The sequence below is a fragment of the Calliphora vicina genome, chromosome 3, assembly GCF_958450345.1.
Source record: "Calliphora vicina chromosome 3, idCalVici1.1, whole genome shotgun sequence".
Classification (NCBI taxonomy): domain Eukaryota; kingdom Metazoa; phylum Arthropoda; class Insecta; order Diptera; family Calliphoridae; genus Calliphora; species Calliphora vicina.
The window spans coordinates 127,816,324-127,842,412 of NC_088782.1; the positions used below are offsets into that span (position 1 = coordinate 127,816,324).

Genomic DNA, 26,089 nt, shown 5'->3' on the forward strand with positions numbered 1-26,089 from the left:
ATGCTTTATGATAAATAGTTTAATAATTCTTTGGAAAAAAAGGAAATTCATAAAAGGAAACTACATTCCAAAGGCTTTGAAAACTAAATGTCAAAGAGCTTTATTAAATCAAAAGCTATGGTAATTAGCAAATAGCCAAGGTTGTAAAATGTTTATAACCGCAAAATAGAAAGCTTTATATATTAAAATGGATTCTGCATTCGATTATGAATATCCCAGATTTTAAAAATAAATCTTAAAAAATATCTTTAAATTATTATATCTAGTTTTGTATTTTATTTAAAAAAAAAGCTATTTTTAACAAAATAAAACTTTTTTTTTTAAAAAAGTTTTGCGCCAGAAACTCTAAAGATATTTTTTCATCAACATAGCTTTTTTACCCCGAAAAGCTTTTTCACCAAAAAAAATATTAAAGCTTTATTAATTAAAAAGCTACCGAAAAAACTGTCCTCTAAATAGCTTTTTCATAAAAACAAAAACGGTTTCATCTGAATAGCTTTTTTATGAAAAAGGATGTTTGATAAAATAAAAAAAAAATAATTAAATTATACTTTTTCATTAAAAAAAAAGCTTTTTTCACAAAATAAACCTTTTTTAATATGAAAATATATTTCACCAACAAAAAATATTTCGCGTTTTTTAACGGAAACAACTTTTTTCACTCAATAATTTGAAAATAGTTTATTAAACCAATATTGTTCACCAACAAAAGCTTTTGATCACAAAACTTTTTTGACTAATCGTGTGTCTATTCTTGTTAAATTTTTGTTTTGATAAATTTCAAAATGGTTGTCAAGATACAAAATTATCAAGTATAGTCTCCATTTATTAGTATTATTGCTTTGTTATGACACAATTCTTAGTGCTTTTGCTCAGTCCACTTTGTCTTGACAACAAACGTCATTAATTGTTATGATAAATATTTGTTAAGTATGGACAAGGGGGTAATCTTCAAAATACTTTTATCTACAAAGAACCTTTAAAAAATATTTTCCCCCAGTTGTTTGCATCAAATATTTTAAGCCCAACATATTAGTATATTATTTAGTAAACAATTTTTTTTTTAATGAAATCAACCTTTTTCATGTTTTAGTACTTAATTTATTCTTCAGTACTTAATTTATTCTAATAAATTTTCCCTGTTTATATCATTTACAGAACATATCCCTGCTTATCGTCCTAATATATTCCTGGCGTATAAATATCAACATACAAAAGTCTAGTGACCTAGAAGATGTTTACTATGGTAAGTTTAATAATTTAATTTAATTACTAGAACACTTAAAATATTTATATAACAAAAAGGTAGTTCTTTTAAAAAAGGGTAATCTATTAATAAAAGGTCTTTTTATATTAATTTTTCTTAAATAATTCAAGTAACTTACATTCATAATCTGTACAAAATAATATTTTCATAATATTTAGTTCATTTTTGAAAAAGTACTTTTTTACTACTATTTTTCAATTTTACTTAAAAATATTTTTTCATAAATAATAAAAATAAATTACATTTAAAATCAGTAAAAAATTATATTTTATTAAGATTTTGTTAATTTTGAAATAGTACTATTTCTACTACTATTTTTTGTTTGACTTAAAAATAGTTTTTCATAAATAATTCAAATAAATTACCTTTAAATTTATTAAAATTTTGTTAATTTTTAAATAGTACTATTTCTACTACTATTTTTTGTATAACTTAAAAATATTTTTTCGTAAATAATTCAAATAAATTTCAAATAAAAAATTTCATAATATTTAATAAATTTTTTAAAAAGTAGTTTTTTAATACTATTTTCTATTTGACTTAAAATTATTTTTTCATAAAAAAATATCATAATTAATTCAAATAAATTACCTTCAAACTCTGTAAAAAATTATATTTTCATAATATTTAGTTCATTTTTGAAAAAAAGTACTGTTTCTACTACTATTTTTTATTTGACTTAAAAACATTTTTTCGTAAATAATTGAACTAATTACCTTCAAAATAAATATAAAATTATATTTTCATAATATTCAGTTCATTTTTGAAAAAGTACTGTTTCTACTACTATTTTTTGTTTGACTTAAAATTATTTTTTTTTAAAAAATTCAAATAAATTACCAACAAATTTTGTAAAAAGTTATATTTTCATAATATTTAAGTCATTTTTGAAAAATTATTTTTTACTACTATTTTCTATTTGACTTAAAAATAGTTTTTCATAAATAATTCAAATAAATTACATTCAAAATCTGTAAAAAGTTATGTTTTCATAAGATTTTGTTAATTTTTAAATAGTACTATTTTTTTTTTGAGATTTTAACATTTGTTTTTAAATTATTCTATGATTTTACTTTCAAACCATTTAAAAATCAATATTATCATTAAATTTTTAAAAAAGTACTTTTTTTACTGCATTTTTATATTTTAATAATAATTGAAGGAACTTACTTTTAAACCATTTAAAATTAATATTATCATTCGAATTTTAAAAAAGTACTTTTTCCATTACCTTTTTATATTTTACCTTTTAATAGTTTTTTTATGTAATAATTCAAGGAACTTACTTTTAAACCAATTGAAAGTCATAGAATTTATATAATTTTTGGAAAATATTTCTACTACTATTTTTTATTTAAGTTTTTGATAAATAATTCAAAGAAATTACCTTCAAACTCTGTTAAAATTTATATTTTTATAAAATTTTGATATTTTTAAAAAAAGTATTATTTCTACTACCTTTTTCATTTGACATTAAAATTTTTTTTTTCTTAAATTAAAAATTAATTTGATTATATGATTTTGGTCATTTATTGAAAAAGTACTTTTTCTACCAACTTTTTATGGGACTTCAAAATATTTGCTTAAAAAAAATTATTTTTTTTCATTAGATTTTTTATTTATGAAAACTTTAGGTGTGGTATTTCTTAAAAATGGTAAACGAATTATTGTGGAAACACTAGTATTTTGATTTTATTCCTTTATTCCAATTTAGAAGACATTTCCCTTGCCTTTCACCAAAAAGTTTAAATTTGTTTGAAAAATCCTTAAATAGACTTAAAAAGACCATTTTCCACTTGACAAATTATTAGCATCTTTTGAAATTTTTTTTAATTTACACCAACATGTGTCTTTTATCTTCTGGCCTAAAGGGATCATATACAATATATTTTGGCTTTATTTCAATTTTGCACACATTTAAGGAAAAATTACTCCAGGCACAAAACAACTACAACAGCAAAAAAAACAAACAAACCAAGTTACTTACACAAAAAAATAAATATACATATATACATAGGTATTACTAAACCTTTGTAAATATAATAAAGACAATTAAGTGTATATTAAGGTTTTTATATTGTATGATAAATACAGACAAATTTAAACTGTATGTATCATGTATATTCAAATATTTACATTCATATATGTATATGTAAATTGTGTTACTATAGTTTTTTAGTATTTTTTTTTTAAATGTTGCAGTATAATTTAAAAAAAAATTATTATTTCGAAATTAAATTTACCACAAATTGTTTAATAACAATAAAAACTTTAAGACAAATAGAAATAAAAAGTAAATACGTATGTATGTACGTATGAGAACAATAATATGAGTGAAAATGTGTGTACATAATGTGTATGTATGTATATAGTATACATATATAAATATAATTGTTTAAACACTCACACACATATAAAATATACACACAATTCAAACTTGAAACAAAAAAGCATTTGTGTGTAGTTTTGGAATTACATGTGTATGAAAAAATACTGTGTTTGAAACAAAAAATACAACCAGCACTCATGCATGATTTTAATAATACTCTCTCTTAAACATGCACACTAGGGTAATCCTTGTTTGCACTTCTTCGATTTTCCTTCCATGCTCCCAAAGTCTAAAATTCTTCTCCATCATCTAAAAAACAAATGCTGAACATTTTTCCAAAATCCCATAACATTTAGAGGTTGTAAATTTTAATTAAAATTTCGAATTTTGTGTCAAAGTAGGAATATTTTCAAAACAAATTTAAAAAAAACAATATTCCAATCCACATTAGTTTTAGTATTTCATTAACCCATATATATAAAATATAAACCTTTTTTGGTATCACTAATTTGATAACAAAAGCAATTATAAAATTCAAAAATTTCAAATTCAAATATTAAATTTTCAAATTTTTTTTTAACGAAATTTCAAAAAGTTAATAATATGGTTTTCTATTCTAATAAATTCCAAATGAGGATAAACAAGTAAGAGAGCTATGTTCGTCAGTGCCGAAACTTATATACCCTTCAACAAATTATACTTCAAAATAAAAATTTTAAATATTTTTCGGTGAACAAAATTAATTTTTTTTTCCAAAATTGTTTTTTTATTTAAAAAAAAAAAAAATTTTGTTCGAATTGTTTTTTTAAATTTAATTCTTTTCTAAATTTAAATTTTTTTGGTTTTTTAAATTTTTTTTTTATATTTAGCGAAAAAAAAATTTTGGCTTCGGAAAGTTGATTTCAACAGACAGACAGACGGACATGGCTTAATCGAATCCGCTATCTATAAGGATCCAGAATAGGGTCGGAAAATTATATTGTGGAAATTATAAACGGAATGACAAACTTATATTTACCCTTCTCACGAAGGTAAAGGGTATAAAAAGACAAATTTTAATGTTTATACTTATAATGGGTTAGCTTGAGGAGGACCGATTTTTGAGAAAGTTTAGTTTTTGGTGACAAATTCATTAAAATTATTTCGTAGTCTATTTTCTAATATTTAATTTTAGATTGATTCTTTTGATTGCAAATTCAAGTATTCATAATTTTAAATTTCTAGAAAATTGTTAAGACTTTTATATCTGGGCTCAAAGCTGTTCAAGATATTAATGTTACACCTCTAGGATTCCTAATTTCCCGGACATTTTTCCTTCACGGGAGTAAATTAAAAAATTTTAATACTAAATTAAACCAAAAACCAGTATACATTTTTCGTCTTAGACTTTACTAGGGTTTTAACAGATGTCTTAAAATGTTTCTATTTTATATTTAAACATCTAAAATGTGAAATACAAATTGGAAAATTTTTAAATTTTTTTTTTTTGGGTCAGAACATCAATTAAAAATCTCTAAATGTTATCCGATTTTGCTCAAATTTTCAGCATTTAATTTTTAGATGACAAATAACAATTTTAGACATTGAGATTATCGAAAATCACAAAAGTTCAAACTAAGGGTCACCCTAATGCACACACACATTTCCACCCATTTCTATAAAAACAGTTATATCAAGATATAAACAAATCGAGAGTAATAGAGAGCGAAGTGGGGGGAGAGTTAGTACAGTAGAACAAACAAAAACACTCATACAGTTACATATAAATTATAAAGTTTTAACTACAAATACCACTGTTTGTTAAAGCTTGAATGTATGAATTTAATTGTGTATGTTTGAATACAAGGATATGTGTGTGTGTTTTCATTCATGCAAGTGTATTCACATACATGTAAGTATTCATATCAAAAATTGGCAAGTGATATTTAAAACAAGAAACATGTAGTTTTTTCTTATATTTTTATGGTCATATGAATAACTTTTTCTCAATTTTTGTGACAAAACTTAAATTCAATGTGGTTAGAATTGGATACAAGTGTAGACAAGTGTATGTTTTTAAATATTGTATGTACAATTGCATGTTGCTTGTTTTTGTTTAGTTCATGTATAGAGTCTTAACATATTGTTGTATGCATTTTGTCAGTCAGTTATTCTTTTAGACATTCATTCATTCGTTCTTGTATTCATACATGCATACATATACATATGTCAGTTTCATAAATATTGCTCAGCAAAAGTCAAAGTCAAATACATTGCAATTTCTGTTGTAGTTGTTTTGATTATTAAGCAGTGGCTGATAAAAGAAAAGCAACATTTCGATTCTAATACAATAGCTATTTTACAATAGACATTTTAAGTCAAAACTTAAAAATAAAATTTAAATTAGTTTCAAAAACAATGGAATTATGCAAGTTTTAAAAGAAATTATTAGAAATATTCCTTCTGTCGGGTACTAAATCTTATGAAAATAATTGTATTATTAAGGAAAAAATAAAAAAAAAACTTTAAAAATAGAACTTTTTGCTTATTTTTTAAAATTGTTCACTGAACTTACTTTTAAACCATCCAAAATTCAATATTACCTTAAGATTTAATTCCTTTTTTAAAAGTACTTTTTCTACTACTTTTTTTAATTTGATATTAAAATATTTTTTCTTTAACTTGCCTTAACTAAACTTATTAGTGAAAAAATTTTACATAAAAGTCAAATAAAAAACGTAGTAGAAATAGGACTTTTTTAAAAAAGTGTTAAATTTATAATTTTTTATAATAATTCAAAGAATTTACTGTTAAACTCTTTAAAAATCAGTATTACCATAAAATTTTTCAGTTTTAAAAAAGTACTATTTCTAATACCATTTTTATTTTACGTTTTAATAATTTTTCCTAACTGATGCAGTGCTATTTCTACTACTTTTTTAATTTAACATTAATATGTTTTTTCTTTAACTTGCCTTAACTATTACTTAACTCAACTTATTAGTGAAAAAATTTTACTTAAAAGTTGAATAAAAAACGTAGTAGAAAGTGTTTTTTTAAAAAGTGTTAAATTTATCATAATTCAAAGAATTTACATGTAAAATCTTTAAAAATCATTAAATTTTTCAGTTTTAAAAAAGTACTATTTCTACTACCATTTTTTTATTTTACGTTTTAATAATTTTTACTAGCTAATTCAGATAACTTACTTTCACTCCATACAAAATTCAATATCCTCTTAAGATTTGGTTCTTTTTAAACATTTTAAATTTCTAGTACTTATTTTTTTACTTTAAAATATTTTTTCTAGTATTTTCTAAAATAAATGCCAAACATTTTTACAATTCCTAAGATTTTTGAAAAGGCTTTAATTTACTTATTTTTTAAATAATTCACTGAACTTATTTTTAAATCATCTAAAATTCAATATTACCTTAATTTAATTCCTTTTTAAAAAGTACTATTTCTACTACTTTTTTTAATTTGACATTAAAATGTGCTTTCTTTAACTTGCCTTAAATATTACTTAAGTAAACTAATTAGTGATTAAATTATACTCAAAAGTAATAAAAAAAAAGTAGTAGAAATAGTACTTTTTGAAAAATTGTTAAATTTTTAATTTTTTATAATAATTCAAAGAATTTACCTGTAAAATTTTTAAAAATCATTAAATTTCTCAGTTTTAAAAAAGTACTATTTCTACTACATTTTTTAATTTGACACTAAAATATTTTTTCTTTAACTTGCCTTAACTATTACTTAACTAAACTTATTAGCAAAGAAATGGTACTTAAAAGTCAAATAAAAAACGTAGTAGAAATACTACTTTTTTAAAAAAAAGTGTTAATTTTACAATTTTTTATAATAATTGAAAGAATTTACTTGTGAACATTTTTTCAGTTTTAAAAAAGTACTATTTCTACTACAATTTTTTGTTTTACATTTTGATAATTTTTCCTAACTAATTCAGGTTACTATTTTTCAATCCATATTAATTCAATAAGATTAAGATTTTATACTTTTTAAACAAGTTCTATATCTATTACTTGTTCTTTTTATACCCTTCACCATGAGTGGCAAGGGTATATATAAGTTTGTCATTCCGTTTGTAATTTCTAAATTTACCATTTGGGACCCCACAAAGTATATATGTACATATATTCTGGATCGTTATAGATAGCGAAGTCTATATTGCCATGTCCGTCTGTCCGTCTATCCGTCTATCCGTCTGTATGTTGAAATCAACTTTTCATAGCCCCCAAATAACTTAGAAACATGATTGATACATCAATATATCGGGAATTCTTCCGGCTCGGTTACTATTTAAATACGACATATAAGGAAAAAACCAGGACAACCTCGATTTTTGTCCTATTCTATCTAATGATAGATATTTCAAAGTCCATTGCAACGATGTATATAAGTTTATAGCAATTCGGAACTAGAATAGATCAAAATCGGGAAAATATTTTTTAACACGAATTTTTTTTACAAAAAAATTTTTTTTTTCAATAGTAAAATTAAAAAAAATAAAAAAATTTGGAAAAAAAAATAATTTCGAAAAAAAATTTTGAATATTTTTTTTAAATTTTCAAAAACAATTTTGAATTTTTTTTTTTTAAGTTGGTATTTTAAAGTATAATTTGGTGAAGGGTATATAAGATTCATCACAGCCGAATATAGTTCTCTGACTTGTTTTTAGTTAAAACGATATTTTTTCTTATGAAATTTAGTTGCTTTTTAAAAAGAACAAGTTTTTTTCAGTATTTTAGAATTCATAAAATTCAGTTCCTTATTAAAAACTGGCATTTCTACTACTATTTTTAAATATAAATTTTTACTAATTGCAAGAAAACTAATATTTGAACCATTATAACTAACTGTCTGTATCGCATAGAAATGTCTTTGCACCTTGAAGAAAAAACCATAACAATTCATTTAGTTTTAGTGAAAATTTTACATGAATCGGTTAAATTACTGAGAAGTTGTATGTATAAAATCTTTTTTGTATTATATACAGCCCACAGTACGTATGATTAATATTTATTATGGTATATTTTGCTAAAAGTCATTACAACTGCAGGATTTTAAGAAATTTTGTTGCAGAATAAATTGCATAAGCAATTTAAAAACCACATGCATTATTAACACGTAAAGATATTTAAAGGAAAGATTGTTAAATATCAAATTAGGAATTAATTAAGTGTCATAAATGTTGAAAAAATTAAAATTTAAAAACTAAAATTTTGTATAAAGTTAAATTCTCCTCAAGTTTGAAATAATGTAAGGGACTACTATTTCTATATTGTTTCAAATATTGTTTTCAAACTTTCTCTTTTATAACATTGTTTTAAGCATTACTGTCTTCGATTGCACACATGTATTTATGGATACATATTCCCAATAACCATAGCAACCCATCCAGCTTGTTTAGCAAAATTGCTAGAAAAAGTAGAATAAAAAAAATGCAGAAAATCAAAACTACATGCATTTGTATGTCTTTGGCTCTAAACCTCAACTTTATTTAAAAACTGCATGCTGTGTATACATATATTAACCAATTCAAGATAGACATGTGCATTCCCATGCCAAAAAAAAATCAACAATAACAACAGCTCAACTCAACTCAATTCCAATTTGAATTGAATGTCAATTCGTATGTGAAACAAACTTATGCAAATGTTGTGCATTTCTTTATTAAAAGTAGGTTGTATGGGAAGTTTATTGAAAATAGAAAAAACATAACATTCACTTCTCACAACATCCTCCTATCTCCATATCAGTTTATTAGTTGTTCAGCACCCCTCTAAGTACAAAAAAAAAAAAAACAAAACCCAATATATGACCACAAAATTGTGCAGCATTCAATAGAGAATACAAAAAGACAAAATGAAAATAAGTAAGAAAAGAATTTCTGCTCACTGACAAGTAACGAATGACTCTATTAAATCTGATGTCATGGTGATGGTTTCTACACAAAAATTTTGTCTCTATTTACTGAACTGATACTAATTGTGGTTGAACTGTTCATTTTTCAATTTCCCATATAGTGATTATGTGTTTAACTAAATGTGTTTTAGTTTTAAGAATTTCTTTTAGAAATGTTGTTTAAAAAATTTATTTTATTTTTTGTTGTATCTTTGCAGGTGTACAAATTGCTTATTTTGCCATAATCGGCACACAAATGTCGATGATCGTTTTAAGTATCATGTTACTATTTGGTATTGTTAAGGTGAGTGAAAAAAACGTTTTAAATAATACATATGCATAAGCTTTTAAAGGATTTAAAATTAAGAATTTAGGCAAAACATGTTTGGTATGTAAATGTTGTATTACGGTAGAATAAGAATTTGAGGTAGAAAAACATTTTCCATTTCAAATATCACTTACTGTTGCTCTGGGTATATTTGTAGCGAAAATGTGTGAGCTTTTTAGGAAGAGAGTTTAACAACTTTTTTTATATTTAAGGAATAGAAGATCTTTATTATACATTTTTTTGTATTTTTTTAACCATATTGCGTATGATTAATATTAATTATCAAGTTTGTTAGTAAATTTCACTACAACTCCTTGATTTTAAAAGATTTTGTTATAGATCTTAACTATTAAAAAAGCTTTACTAAGGATTTTTATCTTTAGTAATCATTTTGTACGAATCTGTGCTATTTTTCAAAAGTTCTTTATTGAAATCATTTTCTTATTTTTTGAAACACGGTGCGTATGATTAATATTTATTATGGAGTATGTTAAACAAATTAATATAACTAGTTGATTTTAAAACATTTTGTTATAGAATAAAATGCAAAAGAGCATGCTTATTAGCTTCTGTAACTATATTTAAAATTTTCCGAAATGTGGGGAAGATTATAATTAAATAGTAAACTAACTTTTTTACATTGTAAGAATAGGATTACGTGCAATATCAAATTGGGCAAATGGCCTCCACGGCTTTGCTGGCACATACGCACGCTTTCGTTGGAATTTTCCATGGACATTTTACTAAATATTCTAAAAAAAATGAATTTTTGTGTAGAAATCGAGAAAATCAATGATTTTGCGTAAAAAAAATTTTTGTGAAAAAATTTAGTTTTTATGTAAAAATAAAGTTTTTGTGTAAAAACTGAGTTTTTGTGTAAAAACAAAGATTTTGTGTATAAACTATGTTTTTGCTCTAAAACAAAGTTTTTGTGTAAAAACTGACTTTTTGTGTAAAAATATAGATTATGTAAAAACCCGATTTCTACACAAAAACACGGATTTTGTGTAGAAATTGGGTTTTTGTGTAAAAACAAAGTTTTTTGTGTAAAACCAAAACAAAGTTTTTGTGTTAAATCTTAGATTTTGTGTAAAAATCGAGTTTTTGTGAAGAAAAATTAATTTTTTCGCTAAAACTGAGTTTTTGTGTAAAAACCGTGTTTTTGTGTAAAAACTGAGTTTTTGTGTAAAAACTGAGTTTTTGTGTAAAAACAAAGTTTTTGTGTAAAAACTGAGTTTTTGTGTAAAAACTGAGTTTTTGTGTAAAAACTGAGTTTTTGTGTAAAAACTGAGTTTTTGTGTAAAAACTGAGTTTTTGTGTAAAAACTGAGTTTTTGTGTAAAAACTGAGTTTTTGTGTAAAAACTGAGTTTTTGTGTAAAAACAAAGTTTTTGTGTAAAAACTGAGTTTTTGTGTAAAAACAAAGTTTTTGTGTAAAAACAAAGTTTTTGTGTAAAAACAAAGTTTTTGTGTAAAAACTGAGTTTTTGTGTAAAAACTGAATTTTTGTGTAAAAACTGAATTTTTGTGTTAAAAAAAAAGTTTTTGTGTAAAAACAAAGTTTTTGTGTACCAGTGTTATCGTGTAAAAACTGGGTTTGTATAAAAACTGAATTTTTGTGTAAAAACTAAACTTTTTGTGTAAAAATCGAATTTTTGTATAAAAATCGAATTTTTGTGTAAAAATTAAGTTTTTGTATAAAAACTGAGTTTTTGTGTAAAACCAGTGTTTTTGTGTAAAAACTGAGTTGTTGTGTAAAAACTGAGTTGTTGTGTAAAACCAGCATTTTTCTGTAAAACCAGTGTTTTCCTTAATATCTCACTAATTTTTAAATCATTTTCGCTGATTTTTTATTCACCTGTCTTTTGTACATAACATTTTTTAACTAGAATAATAATGTATGCCTCACATGGTTAATAATTCAAATTAAAAATCGCTGTATTCCTTTATCAAAAAATATTCAAATCAAGTTGCCCACTATATGACAGTTCTCAAAGGAAATTCAGCTGTTTGTCATAACAACAAATTTGTCTAGATTTAAGTATTTCTTGCTTCCCTTCTTTACGCTTCTTTTTTTTATTACATTTCCAAATGGCAACCACAAAAATTGCCAAGATTTTTTTTTGCACAAAAACCAAAAAGTGTGTACTAGTATTTGGAATTGTATCACACTTTGAAGCACACATAGTGGAGTTACACTCAAAGCGACAAGGAATTGATGAGAAATATTACTATGAACATGTGTTGACAGTGTCATTTTATGACACATAACATGAATGTTTTTTTAACACAAAGACACACGGAATACAATAACACTAGTTGATAGGGTATACCGTAGGTATCGAATTAAATGAATAGATTCGTAATATAGTTTACACTAGAGTTTTATACTTCAATATTTAGTTGCTAAAGATAAAAAGTATAATAACAAGCGATCTATGTACTCTACATGATATTTTACAGTAGCAACTATATTGTTTACTACTGTTAATTAGTATTCTGCAGTAATGTATTTCTCTCTCTCTTAAGTATTTTTTACACTCTGTCGTTTATTTCGCAAACTTGGAATATTCGCAGTATATTTCTTTCTGCTCAACCTAACTTTTCTTAAATATGTATATGTATTTACCCACCAACTACAATGTCGTTATAGCAACATCAACCAAATATATATACACACATATCGTCTAAACAACCAACTCAAGAAGCATCAGAGATTCAAAAAAAATATAAAAAACAAAACAAATAAAGAAATATAAAGATGCTTGTTATTTAGAAAAATAGCTACGAAAAAATTGTTTTATTACAAAAAAACGTACAGACTGAAAAAAACTAAAATAAGCACACACGAAAACAAAATAAATAACGATAACAGACAAATAAGATTTCCTTTTTTTAGAAAAAATAAAAAAATATAGAAATTGTTATTAGGTTTTTTGCTGCTTCAAACATTTAATATAAAAGCAGACAAGGAAATGAAATTTTATTAAAAGTAGCAACGAGGGTAATGTGAGCAGTGTGAAGAATAGAAGAAATGAAAATATAAATAGACAAAATTAAAGTCAATTTGATTATCAATTGTTGTGAACATTTCTTCATAGATTTTTTTAAAATTTTAAACAGTGCAACGTAGCTCAATGGAATTGGTAATGAGTATATAACTTGTACGTTACTAATCTTATTGTAAAACAATGTCAAATGACATTTCTAGAGCAGAAACTAGAAAATTTTAATTTTTACCACTCTGTTGGTCTACGGGATGTAGCTAAGCAAAGTTAAGCACCTTGACAGAACAAATAAAATGGTAGAAAAGTACCTAAGCTTTTAAAAGGAGATCAATTTTAGATTTAAAAAATTTTTTTTATGAAAATGTTTGTTTTAAATTTTTCGAAACTTATTACTCGTCCTTGGGATATCAAGGAAATTTCTAAGTACCCTACAATTTGTATACTGATATGGTCTATATGTCAGTAAAATTTCAATTTAATATTACCACAAACAACAAAGTTGTACATATGTCCTTTTTTCACAAAATTATTAAAATTATGAAATAAGGCAAACAAATTATTTAGCAATATGTAGCATGATTATTGGCGACACTTCACAAATTCAGCTTGATACCAAAACATTATAAGAGTATTGCCATATATCCTTTTTTTACATTGATAATTTCTTTTCAAAAATGTATTCTATTCAACTCAGAAGCAGATAAATTTTTGATATGAAAACCAAATTTGTGTGACAGATATTTTAATTAATTTTTTGGTAACTTATTTATTTGAGAAAATTAAAGTGGCTTTTATACAGGGAGAGCTACATGGTATCAAAGTTGATCAATTTGGGTATAAAAAACTGATTTTAACATTTTCAAATAACACTTTATTTTCATATATTCTAAACTATTCATCTAATTGAAAAAAAAATAGGTAAAAATTATTAAGGAGGACTTAAGCTTTCAGAAAATGCTACATGTAACCACCCTGTTGGGGCATACAGGGTGAGCCACATGCAGCCAAAATTGACCACTTTGAGTGTAAAAAAGCCGTTTTTAACTAATAATAAAACTAATATTCTAATTATTCCCTTGAATAACAATGTATATGCAAATTATAGTAACAGAAATAGGCTTTCAGAAAATTAAACTTGTTACCACCCTGTTGACATACCTTTTGAGGTACATTCAGCCAAAGTTGATCATCTTGAGTGCAAAAAAAAAATAATTTTTGTAATCAATTGTTGTTGTAGTTAAGAATACTAAAAATGTATTTGAAATCTTCCAGTAATGGTTCTTTTTGCGATCTTCCGATTTAATATTACCTTTTTAAGAACAAATCCTTTATAAAATTTCAAGTGGTTTTTAAACTATGTGTTTTGCTATTTACCATTTGGAGCCACTGGCGCCCTGAAATATGCAAAACAAATTTTTCAATATTTTCATAAATTCCGTTCGTCTTAAATAAGGATATAAATAAGTTTGTTATTCCATGTGAAACTGTTAAAAATATTTATTTTTATTCATTCAATTTCAAGTTTGTTAAAAAAAATTAACTTTTTTACTATTTCTCAAAGTATGCCAAACAACTTTTCAATATTTTTTTTAAATTTACCTATTTTTTATTGAGGGTCATTCTGTGTGTAACAGTTAGAAAAAAAATTATTTTTATTACTTTTGAAATTATTTGTGTGTGTAAAACATGCTCACATCCAAAATACAAAAGCGAAATAAATGAGATTCTTCTAAAATGTTTGTCAATGTTTTAAACAGCTTGCTATTGAAAATCAGCAAAATCGGTTCACTACACAAAAAGTTGTGAAACAAAATATGTGACAGTCTCGGGACTTTTTTTTTCAGATATGTTAAAAAATTTATATTTTGTTTACTATTTCACATTAAAATATGCAAGTAAATTTTTCCATATTTTTTATTAAATTACGTAGTCTTTAACGAGAGTAGAAATAAATTTGTAATATCTTTTGTAACGCTAAGACACTTTTTCTTGATTCTTTTGAAATTTTGTGTGTGTGTGTAAATCACGCTCACGTTCGAAATACAGACACGAAATAATTGATATTTATCTGGAACGTTTATCATTACTTTAGGCAGTTTGGTATTCAAAATCAGCAAAATCGGTGCAGTATAAAAAAAGTTATGAAAGAAAATAGGAGACAACCTCAAAATAAATTTTTAACTGATATTAGTTTAAATTTTGTTGCTGTTTGTTAGGTTCTTGTTGTAATGGTTGTATGAGTTTTGTTGTAGTTTGGATTGTTGTTGTATTTTTTATACTGTTTAAAAAAATGCTGCAATATATAAACTAAATGTATTGAAACAAGTGTCATTTCCAGGGTATTTTAGAATTGATACAGCCGAATATATTTTTTAACTTGTGTTGCCTGTCGTTCGTTACATTTATGATGATCATTTAATGGCAACAGATTTTTTTCTTCATATTTTCTTTTGTTTTCTGCCTCCAAATTATTTATGGTACATCTCAAAGTGATTTATTTGTCATTTTTTTTTCGTAGTGCATACATATTTTGCAACATTTTGGTAACATTTATTTAAATTATTTATATTTTTTTTTTATATATTAGATGGCCTTGCCTAGTCCTCCCTTAACTTAAACTTATTATTACATATTGTCTATGTTAAAATGTTCCTAAGTATAAAGAAAACAATACAGCAAGATAAAGTACATTTATTAAAACATTTGTAAAAAAGTGAGACTTTTCATGTGACATGACATTTTGTCATTTTAAAATTGACAGCATTTCGTTTTTCTTTAATGAAAATTTACTGTTTTTTTTCTACTAAAAATAACAATAAAATCTAGGGAACAATACTAAATATTTGTTACCTAATACTTATTGTTGCTGTTTAGCTGTTGTCTGGTCTTTTTAGATTTTTTTATTGTTAAAAGTTTGTAAAAACGTAGAGACCATATTAAATTACCAAAACCCTGAAATTTTTACAATAATGATTACTTAAATGTTTTTGGTAACAATATAATGCAATTAAATGAAAATATACTTCGTAATAAAATAAATTTAATTAATTGAAATATATGATAGACAAGGTCAGGGCAAAGAATTGGTAATTATCTGTAAGAAGACATGGCAAAGAATATAATTAAATTTTGTAAAGGTAGTACAACAATTGAATCTTCCTTAAAGGAGAATAAGTTAAAGTAGATTTAATTTTGTTTCAGTTTAAAGCCAGTTTGTTATTTCTTTTGCATAACTTTTTTAAACAATTTTTCATATATTTTTTTATTATTTCTGTTTTCTAGGAAAATCCTGGTTTAATTGTTCCTTGGATTATTGGTTATATCACATTTATGGCTTTGGAAGCGGTGGCCATGGTTTACTCGAATGTCTTGCGTGATCATGTTAATAAGGTGAGTTTTTTATACAAATAACACTAACAGATACAGGGAATTTCCTTAGGACATTAAAGACCAGGCAGTAAATTAAAAAAATTTAAATTAAAACCTCTAATAATAATTTAAATTAAATTTCAAACAAGTTTTACTTTATTTAAATTTAAATGAATCCTTTTTCTATTTGGTTTATTTATTATTTTAAAGACATTTTTCAATTTCTGATTAAAAGCCTGTTTTTTTGTCCCCTAATTACTAACCATTTTATTTACATTTAATCTGTTTTAAACACTTTGTTAAGGAAAATTACAATTTTAATAGAAATTAAATCCTTTTTTAAATGTAATATCAATTTCCTTTTTTTGATTTTTTTTTTACATTTAAAACAAGTGCTAGAAAATAATTAAGATAAATCAACATTTGACTAAAGATTTTGGTAAAACTTGACTATTGATACATATAAAGCGCAAAAGGACTTAACTACATTTAAAAAAAACACAATTTTTCAGTTAAACTTATTTATTATGATCACCTTAAAGGAGAGAAATATTAGATTTTGAAAAAAAAAAAATTTGAGAAAATATTTTTTTTTTAATTTTTCAAAATTTATTTCTCATTCTGCCGAATAGCTAGGACATTTTTATATAAACCACAATTTGTAGAACAATAATGTCTATATATCCATAAAATTTCAATTTAATATTAGCAAAAATAAAAAAGTTGTCTATATATCCTTTTTTCCCAAAATTATTAAAATTATGAAATATGACCAACTAAATTAATAGCAATATGTAACATCATTAAAGCCACCAATTCATCAAATTTCTACTTAATTGTATTTTATTATAACTGTACAGCCATATATCCTTTTTTTAAAAAATTTAATTTTAAAAAAAAATTATATACAGTTGAACTTAGGAGCAGCTTAATTTTATGATTTAAAATTAATTTAATGAAAATATTTTTATTAAATTTTTCAAAATTCATTACTCGTCCTGTAGGATTTTAAATTAATTTTTAAGAACCCCACAATTTGTATACTGATAAGGTCTATACTGTTTTAAAATTTCAATTTAATATTACTGCAAATAACAAAGTTGTACATATGTCCTTTTTTTCTCAAAATTATTAAAATTAAAAATATCTGTAATAGATCAGTTTACCAAATTTCAGCTTGATTTTATTTCATTATAAAAGTTTTTTTTTGAAAACATCCTAACTATTTAAGTATTCCAACACTTGAGCTAGTAAAACTTTTCAAAAAATGTTTTCTTTGAGACAAAATTATTGGCTTTTACTTCCTTATTTACCTTATCAAAGTTACAATCAATCTTAAGTGTTTCATTTTCAAGGTAGAAACATCTTTTAAAGTTTTGTTTTTTTTTTTAACCAGCAACCTTGATTTCTCTGGCTTTTTTTGTTTTGCATTTAACTTACCTTCATTAAACAAACCTGCTGCTCTCTATATATAGTATAATATATACATATATATTATTTAAAAAGTTTCTAAAGTTTCGACCTTTTTTCTACACTGTCAGTTTGCAAGAAAGTGGGAAAGAAAGATAGCAAGAGAAATAAAGCAAACACAGCAGAAAAATCAATTTGAACATCTGTCCTGTCCTTTTTTGTATGTCTTCAGACTTAAACATTACAATGCACAAAGATAACAAAAACATTCGAATACCATGTTGATAGAATTGAATAAATATGGCAAGAGAATTCTAAGAAACAAAAGCACATAACTAGTTGGAAATACATGTGGTTGACTCATTTGTTAAATAGATTATGTGCAAACTAGATAAAAATCTGAAAACAAAAAATTACTTAAAATAATCACACATACGAGTGTTGTTTTTGTTTTCACATAGTTTTTTTTACTAACACATTCTCACCACTTTGGTTTTTAACAACTGAGTTAGGTCTTTGACAGGAGAGTTTCCGATCTATGGTTTAAAAATACATTTTTGTAAATAATAAATATTCACATAAAGAGATGAGAAAATTTATTTAAGCATTCAATAATAGGGGATTAATCAGGGCTATTACATTTCTATAGTTTTTGTTTTAAGGAGTTAAGCTATTTGCCAAATCAGACTGCCAGTTATATACATACATGAAGAAACATTTTATACAAATATTATTGTTTCTAGTTAATTGTGCCGCAATACGACCAAGCAGGAAAATTTATAAATATAAAGAGAAAAGGCAATTTGGTTTAATTTTCTCGTATATTTTACTGTCGCATTTTATTTTAATTATATTATTGTTTTATACTGGAAAGGGGGGGAAATATATTGTAGTTTTTGTAACTTGTTAAATTTGCACAACTAAGGGCAATATATACTATTTTTTGCATTTATTTAAAACTTTTTCATATTTTATTTTTTCAAATTTTACAAAGTAATACATACTAAAATAAACTTAAGCTTTCACAATATTGTTGGCAATGGTAAAGAGAAAGAGAGAATTTTATATTAAGAAGCAAATTTTTATGAAAATATTTTTTATAAATTTTTCAAAATTTATTTCTTGACTTGTAGAATAGCCAGGGCATTTCCGAATAAACCACAACTTGTAGAATAATAAGGTCTACATATTACTAAACTTTCAATTTAATACCAGCAATAATAAAAAAGTTGTCCATATGTCCTTTTTTCACAACATTTTTAAAATGATGAAATATGACCAAACAAAATAACTAACAATATGTAACATGATTATTTCTATTATTTCACCAAATTTCGGCATAGCTTTATTTTATTATAAAAGTAGGGCCATATATCCTTTTTTGAAATTGTAAATTTTTGACTAAAATTTATTCTATTCTACTTAAAAGAAGAATCTTATACTAAGAAATTAATAATTTTTAATGAAAATATTTTTATAAATTTTTCAAAATTTATTTCTCGTTTTGCTAATTAGGCAGACAATTTTTTAATAAACCACAATTTGTACAATGATAAGGTATATATATATATATCACTACAATTTCAATTTATTGCTAGCAAAAATACAGAAGTCGTCTATATATCCTTTTTTTACAAAACTTTCAAAATTATGAAATAAGGCCAACAAATTAGCTAGTAATGTCTAACTTAATTAATTTCATTAGTTCACCAAATTTCAACTTGGTTTTACTTTATTATAAAAAAATGCCTTATAAATACATATCATTATTTAAATTGAATATTTTTTGCAAACATTTTGTTTAAACAACATAGAGTAAGACCTATTTTAAATTTTGAAATAAAATGTTTTTGAAATATTTTTTTAAAATTTTTCAAAATTAATTTCTTGTCTTGTAGTATAGCCAGGACATTTCAGAATATACCACAACTTGTAGAATAATAAGGCCTACATATTACTAAAATTTAAAATTAATATCAGCAAAAATAAAAAAGTTGTTCATATGTCCTTTTTTAACAAAATTATTAAAATGATGAAATATGGCCAAAAAAATAACTAACAATATGTAGCATAATTATTTCTATTGGGTACTCAAATTATAACTTGGTTTTATTTCATTATAAAAGTGGGGCTATATATCCTTTTTTGAAATTGAAAATTTTTGTCAGAAAATGATTCTATTCAACTTAGTAGGAGAATAATTTAAGATTTAGAAGAATTTTCGAAATTGTGTACTTTTGCTGACCACTCTTTAAAAATGTCATTTTTGCTGCAACAGTGTTAACTTAATTTTTTTGTTGGTTTCTATGTTTTATATAATTTCCATTTCTATTTGACGTTATAATGTCTCTAGGAATTCATGTAGAAATTTGCATACCACAAATGCAAACACACCTACACTGCAAAAATACAAACACAACACTTTTTAACAGCAATAAATACACAAACATACATATAGACATTACTATTCAAATATAGAAAACATACATAGACAAGTTTAAAACAACAAAAACTGCCAGCAGCAAAAGTACTTAGAACCGGAGCAGCAACAACAAACGACAGCAAAAGTGTTCCCATCAAAAAACCACAAAAATCTAAAAAAAACAAAAAATAAAACAGAGAAAGTAAATCATCATCAACTACTGCAGCAGCAACACAATAGTCATACATACAAATGCAAATACTCAGACTTACATTTGAAATACAGCCAGAGCTGTAATAATTTCATTATTGTTAAAAGAGACACCCTTCCCTTATTCTGAAACCCTTGAAAAGCTTCTATTTGTTTTGGAAAATTTTCCCACATTTTTTTATTGTTTAATATACATATATGTTTCAACAGTTTTAAATTTCCCCGATAGAATTCTAAACAGTATACTGGCAAAAGTTCTTTAAAATTTATAAGAAACTTATGGAAAATAATTTCTTTTGATTTTGTTAAACATGAAACTCAAGTTTCGATTGCATAAGAAACACAACATTGATAGTGCAATGTTCGAACATTTTTTGTATGAAAACTTTGAGAAATTATTAAATTTGTTCACAGTTACTTACTCCCATCTCTGTTTTTTATTTACATGTTGGTTTTGGTTGCAATTTCTACAATAAATCCCTTGTAACATTAAACTACTCCAATATCCAAAACCATAGGTTGGGTCAGTTTTGGGCCACTGATGATATAGAAATAAATCATTTTTTGTTTGTTTGTTTCTTTAGGGTGCCAACCAGTGTATGAGGTTGTCATGTAAATGATCAGCTAAACTTTTTTTAAATGAAGTTTTAACAGATTTATTGCACAATTTGAAAAGTTTTCTTTTTTTTGTGTGTGAATATTCAACAGTATAGAAATTTTTGAACAAAAACCAAATAAGAAACTAAAATGTATAAAAACTTTAAAGCTGCAAAATGAATTAACATAGAAAATTCAATTGATGGTTATTGGAAACAACTGCAGAAATATTAGATATATCATCTAAACTACTTAAACTGTTTATGTGAAAATCATAGAGGAAGACCGAAGCTTTTAACAAATTTAACTTTTAACCATTTCAGTGGAATACAGGCCAAACTAAAGTTGACTATCTCGAGTAAGAAACTGTTTGTAAATTAGGCAACTAAATAAGGCAAATTGTAATCCCCTCATACAGAAAACTATTTTTATATTTTTTTTAATGAAAAACCCTCCAAAAATATTCGAAAACTTAAGGATTTTCACACACAAATTTTTAATAAATTTTTAGTCTTTTATAAGGAGTGAGATCGAAATAATCTTAGCGTACATAAATGTTAATAAAAAAGAAACCACTAAACCTACAGTTTTGATTTTTTTTTATTTGATTGAAATTTTATTTTTATAGTTCTAATCAATAGTGATGAATTTATGATCTTTTTTCTTTTTCACTAAGGTTTTTATAGTGTCTTCTGTCCTTTTGTTCGAACATGTGATTCAACTCCGTTTAAAATCTACCACACTTTTGGACACCTACCTATTTTGTGCTCTTCAATTCACTTTTAACAAGAGCCCACTATCTCTCCACTGGCCTTAGCTCCAGCCAGTTTGGAGGATTTGCCTCTCTTGGTACAAATACCACTTTATTGTTCTTGTACCTCTCAGACCTTGCTTACCATAGAGACAGGATGCCAAATCAGGCCAAAAATATGTGAACACATTAACAAGTCTTATGAATGGAAGTATCCTCTTTTGTAAACATTCCTTTATTTAAACTTCGGTATTTTTCCGCAACTGCATATTGCTTGCCATACCATGAACTTTATGGGAACATTTTCGGCTTTGGGGTCCTAAACTTTTCTACAACATTCCCTCGAGCATCAGGAACAGAAACATATTGAAAATTCATCCATTATGCAGCTTTTTTTTATAAAATTTGACTCAATTTCCCTGCTCTGTCTTTGGCCTCTAAATTTTTAGCAGAGTTTCTGTCAGGAACTTTTTAAGCCTTGTGTGTTTTTAAACCTGCATTGGCTTAACACTCTTAATTTCTTTCTCAAATATCATGTAGTTGCTATTTTAATTTAATTTCTAGTTTTGTGTTTTATTTATGTATATTACTTTTTATTTGTTATAATTTGTTTATTATTTTTTTATTGTTTTATTATTTTTTCATTACAGATTATTATTTTGAAACAAAAATTTTTCCAGCCAACAAAAGAATTAAAGAGTTTGGGATAGTTAAAATAAATCGTTGCGCCAGAACATTCTTGAACAATATTCCAAAAATCTAATAATATTATTCTGAAAATTATCGATTAAAGCGTGAGCTCGTTCCAGCAAAGCCGTGGAGGTTCCACACATAAACCTATTCTGTATACTGAATGATTCAGTTACAAATCAACAATTTAAGGAAAAAGCTGTGTATTCTATTGAATTGAAATCTAGGCAAAAAAAAATCTTTAGAAAATCCTAATTTTCTACAAATTTTAAATTCTTTTAACATATATCACAAAACTGTCTGCATAGAGAATTATACATAGAGACGAGACACTCCGTTTTGCCAAACAAAAAAATTGTACAACAAATCCTATAACTGTCGGCATAACTTAAAAAAACACATACATATGTACATATCGCCACCTAAAATACAAAAGAACGTAACAACAAAAATCCAAAAGTCAAATGTTTGATAGATAATAACATAAAAAAATAAACAAAATTTTAATTTAAAAATGTGTGTCATACTGTTTAAATATAAAAAAGGTTTTTTAGCTCATGACTTTAAAAATTTCAGAAATACTGTCTTAATTTTAATGGATTTTCTTTATTTTTAATTTAACTTATACGTAAAGTTTTATTATTATTTAAATTTATATTTTACATTTAATTTTGTTTTAAGCTTTTTACCATATTACTTTAATTTATTAAAAAAAAACAATAAAACTTTTTATAAAACTGCAAAACAAACCTCTTTTTATTTTATTTATCATCAGAAAACTTAATTACAGAAAAAAAAATAAAATGCTATTATAATATTGAATACATATTTTACTTCATTATAAAAACATCATTAGTTCAGAAACTTAAATTAGATTTCAACAAAAATTGTCAATTTTCATGAATGCAAAATGATTGCTTTTATACAGTTCTTCAATTATTGTAAGATGCTCTTAAATATGTGCAATTGCATTTAATATCCACCAAATAAATTTAAAAAATCATTTAAAAACATCCTACAAAACATTCATTCATTCAATTCATTTTAGTTTCCCCTATTTTAGTATTAAATTAAAAAATATATTACGAAAATATTAAATAAATATTAATTTTTAATTATATCAAGCATTTCATTATCATCACCTTTAATATTCCTCAAAAATACCTAAAAAATGCATAAAAATTCATTAAATTCCATTTACACTACTTAATGTACAAAAACATTACAAATAACTCATACGCTGATTATTTCGTACATGACGTCATTCAAAAATAATTTTGCAAAAGTAGCCAATGTACCAAACTCATTTCTTAACACCAGGCTCTCAAAATGTGAGAAAATGTAGAAGGGAGCATTTTTGTAAAAAATATTGAAAAAAATTCACAGCATACCTTAGGGATGAGAAAAGTATTTGAGGCAGCCTGTACTGCATTTTGTAAAAAATTCGCAAAATTCACAGCATACCTTAGGGATGAAAATAGTATTTGAGGCAGCCTGTATTTTTAAATTAGCAAAAGAGCAGCGCTCTGCATTTTCTCACATTCTGTGAGCCTGGTGTTAAGAAATGAATTTGGTACATTGACTAATTTTGCAAAATTATTTCTGAATGACGTCATGTACGAAATAATCAGCGTATGAGTTATTTGTAATGTTTTTGTACATTAAGTAGTGTAAATGGAATTTAATGAATATTTATGTAGTTTTAAGGTCTTTTTGAGGAATATTAAAGGTGATAATAATGAAATGCTTGATATAATTAAAAAATAGTATTTATTCAATATTTTAGTAAATTTCTTGTACATTAAGTGGAATAAATGGAATTTTATGAATTTTTATGTAGTTTTTGGAAATTATTGAGCATTATGAAAGATGATGATAATGAAATGCTTGATATTATTAAAAACTATTATTTATTCAATATTTATGTAATATTTTAATTAAATTACTAAAATTGAAGAAACTTTTGAACATTAAGTGGATTAAATGGAATTTAATGAATTTTTATGTAGTTTTGAGGATTATTTAAAGGTGATAATAATGAAATGCTTGATATAATTAAAAAATATAATTTATTCAATATTTTAATAAAATTACCAAAATAGGTGAAACTAATATGAATTGTATGAAAGGTTTGTTTTGTTAGTGGTTTTACAAGTATGACTTTAAATGATATTTTAAAATTTATTTGGTACATATTAAATGCAATTGCACATATTTAAGAGAATCTTACAATAATTGAAGAACTAGCAAATGTGAAATAACACCTTTAGAACAATAATTTTGCAAAACTTGAAACTATGTAATTTTAGTTAAATAAATTTATTGTCTTTTGGCTCTTAATAAAGTAATACAATCTATACTTTAGCTTGGTGCTAAAAATTCATTTTTTTTATTATTATATTGCAAATATTTGTTTTCAATTCCTTACTTTTATATAAATTTGTTTTAAAAATTATGCAAAACTTAACTTTATTTTAACTTAAGTACTGTTTTCTAGTCCATAATAGTTTTTATTAACTTTAACTTCCTTTTTTGTTAGTTTCTCTTTTAAAGCAAACAATGTTTTTTTCTCTGTTTTCTTTTCATTTCTCCCCAGCAATTCGATGCGATGTGCAAAGCGGAAGTGGCCTTTTTTATAGCACGAGCATTCATAAATGTAAGTAATTCATGGACAAAAATTGCATTGAAATATTAAAATGAAATATATGTATTACATACTTCCGTTCTAACAATTTAATGGAATTCCCCGAAAAGAACAAAATTAAATATTAAAGTAAAAGCATTTACATTTTTGCTCGTTTTAGAGGGATAACATTAAAAAGTAATTTGAAAATTCAATATATATTTTAAACACTTATAGTAAAGAATGAACAAAATATGCAAATATGATATACGTGCGGTTGTTAGAAACTTTTCCATAATCTTAAATCTTCCACATCGTTCATTTCAATGGCCTTTTGAAAGACACTTTGCACACAGCGCACAAACAAATAATTGACTATGGCCAAGACAAATGAGCACAGCGTTTGCAATTCCAATTTGCAAACACCTGAAAATACCTCGGTAATCCAGATGATTAATTCAGAGCCCAAAACCAGCATATTTATGGTTAGCCAAGGTGTCATGTGTGAGGGAGAAACCTGCATAAACCAAAAGCTGATTAAAAACAACATCATGTTTTTCTTAAATTCTCAAATAAAACTCAACCTTGACCACAGCATAACACAGCAACAGCCAGGTATTTAACATTATTAAAGCGCCCACCAAACGACACTTACGCAGGACAGTTGGTGGCAGAACATAAAACGTTCGCTGGCGCCACATGGTGACTTGTTTGCGTTCACTCCAAAACAAGGAAGTGAATTCCCTGAGACTATAGACCTAGAAAAGAATACAATTAGAAAACTTATAAGATAATTAATTAATGTAGTTCCAGACTTACACTACCCAAGACACTGACTATTAGCACCAACCAATATATAATCGGAAAATATTGCGGCCGACAAAGATATTCGCCTCCAAAAAAACTTTTAAATGCTTTCCATCGTGTTCTGGGACAAAAATTCCATATTGAGTAGATGTCACAGACATTTTCGTCCACCAAATCCAGGTGATGTCTTAGCAGCTGACACAGTTTTTTATCAAAGTGTGTGATTTTGTACATTTTACATGAAAATATTAAATAAAATGATTTTATAAAACTAATTCCAATCGATTCACTGAAATTTTGCAAATTATTGAGTTTCGAAATAAATTGAATTGAAACATTGAAATGAAGATTGACATATTCATACAGGGGTTGC

General features: G+C 24.8%; 2 protein-coding genes across 2 annotated transcripts in view; one reads left to right on the top strand and one right to left on the bottom strand.

Annotated features, from left to right (window-relative positions):
* The window catches only part of LOC135955288 (uncharacterized), a 196,104-nt gene that overhangs the window by 167,557 nt on the left and 2,458 nt on the right, over nt 1–26,089 (top strand). The window contains exons 4-7 of the mRNA XM_065505632.1: nt 1,159–1,246; nt 9,722–9,807; nt 16,120–16,227; nt 24,883–24,942. Of these exons, the coding sequence (XP_065361704.1) occupies nt 1,159–1,246; nt 9,722–9,807; nt 16,120–16,227; nt 24,883–24,942 (342 nt within the window). The remainder of the gene's footprint in view (nt 1–1,158; nt 1,247–9,721; nt 9,808–16,119; nt 16,228–24,882; nt 24,943–26,089) is intronic.
* Nucleotides 24,866–26,027, bottom strand: LOC135955287 (uncharacterized). Its single transcript, XM_065505630.1, has 3 exons — nt 25,729–26,027; nt 25,494–25,667; nt 24,866–25,426 (listed from the first exon to the last, which is right to left on the bottom strand). Exons 1-3 carry the CDS (start codon nt 25,948–25,950, stop codon nt 25,190–25,192), a joined length of 633 nt encoding a protein of 210 aa, XP_065361702.1. The 5' UTR covers nt 25,951–26,027; the 3' UTR covers nt 24,866–25,189.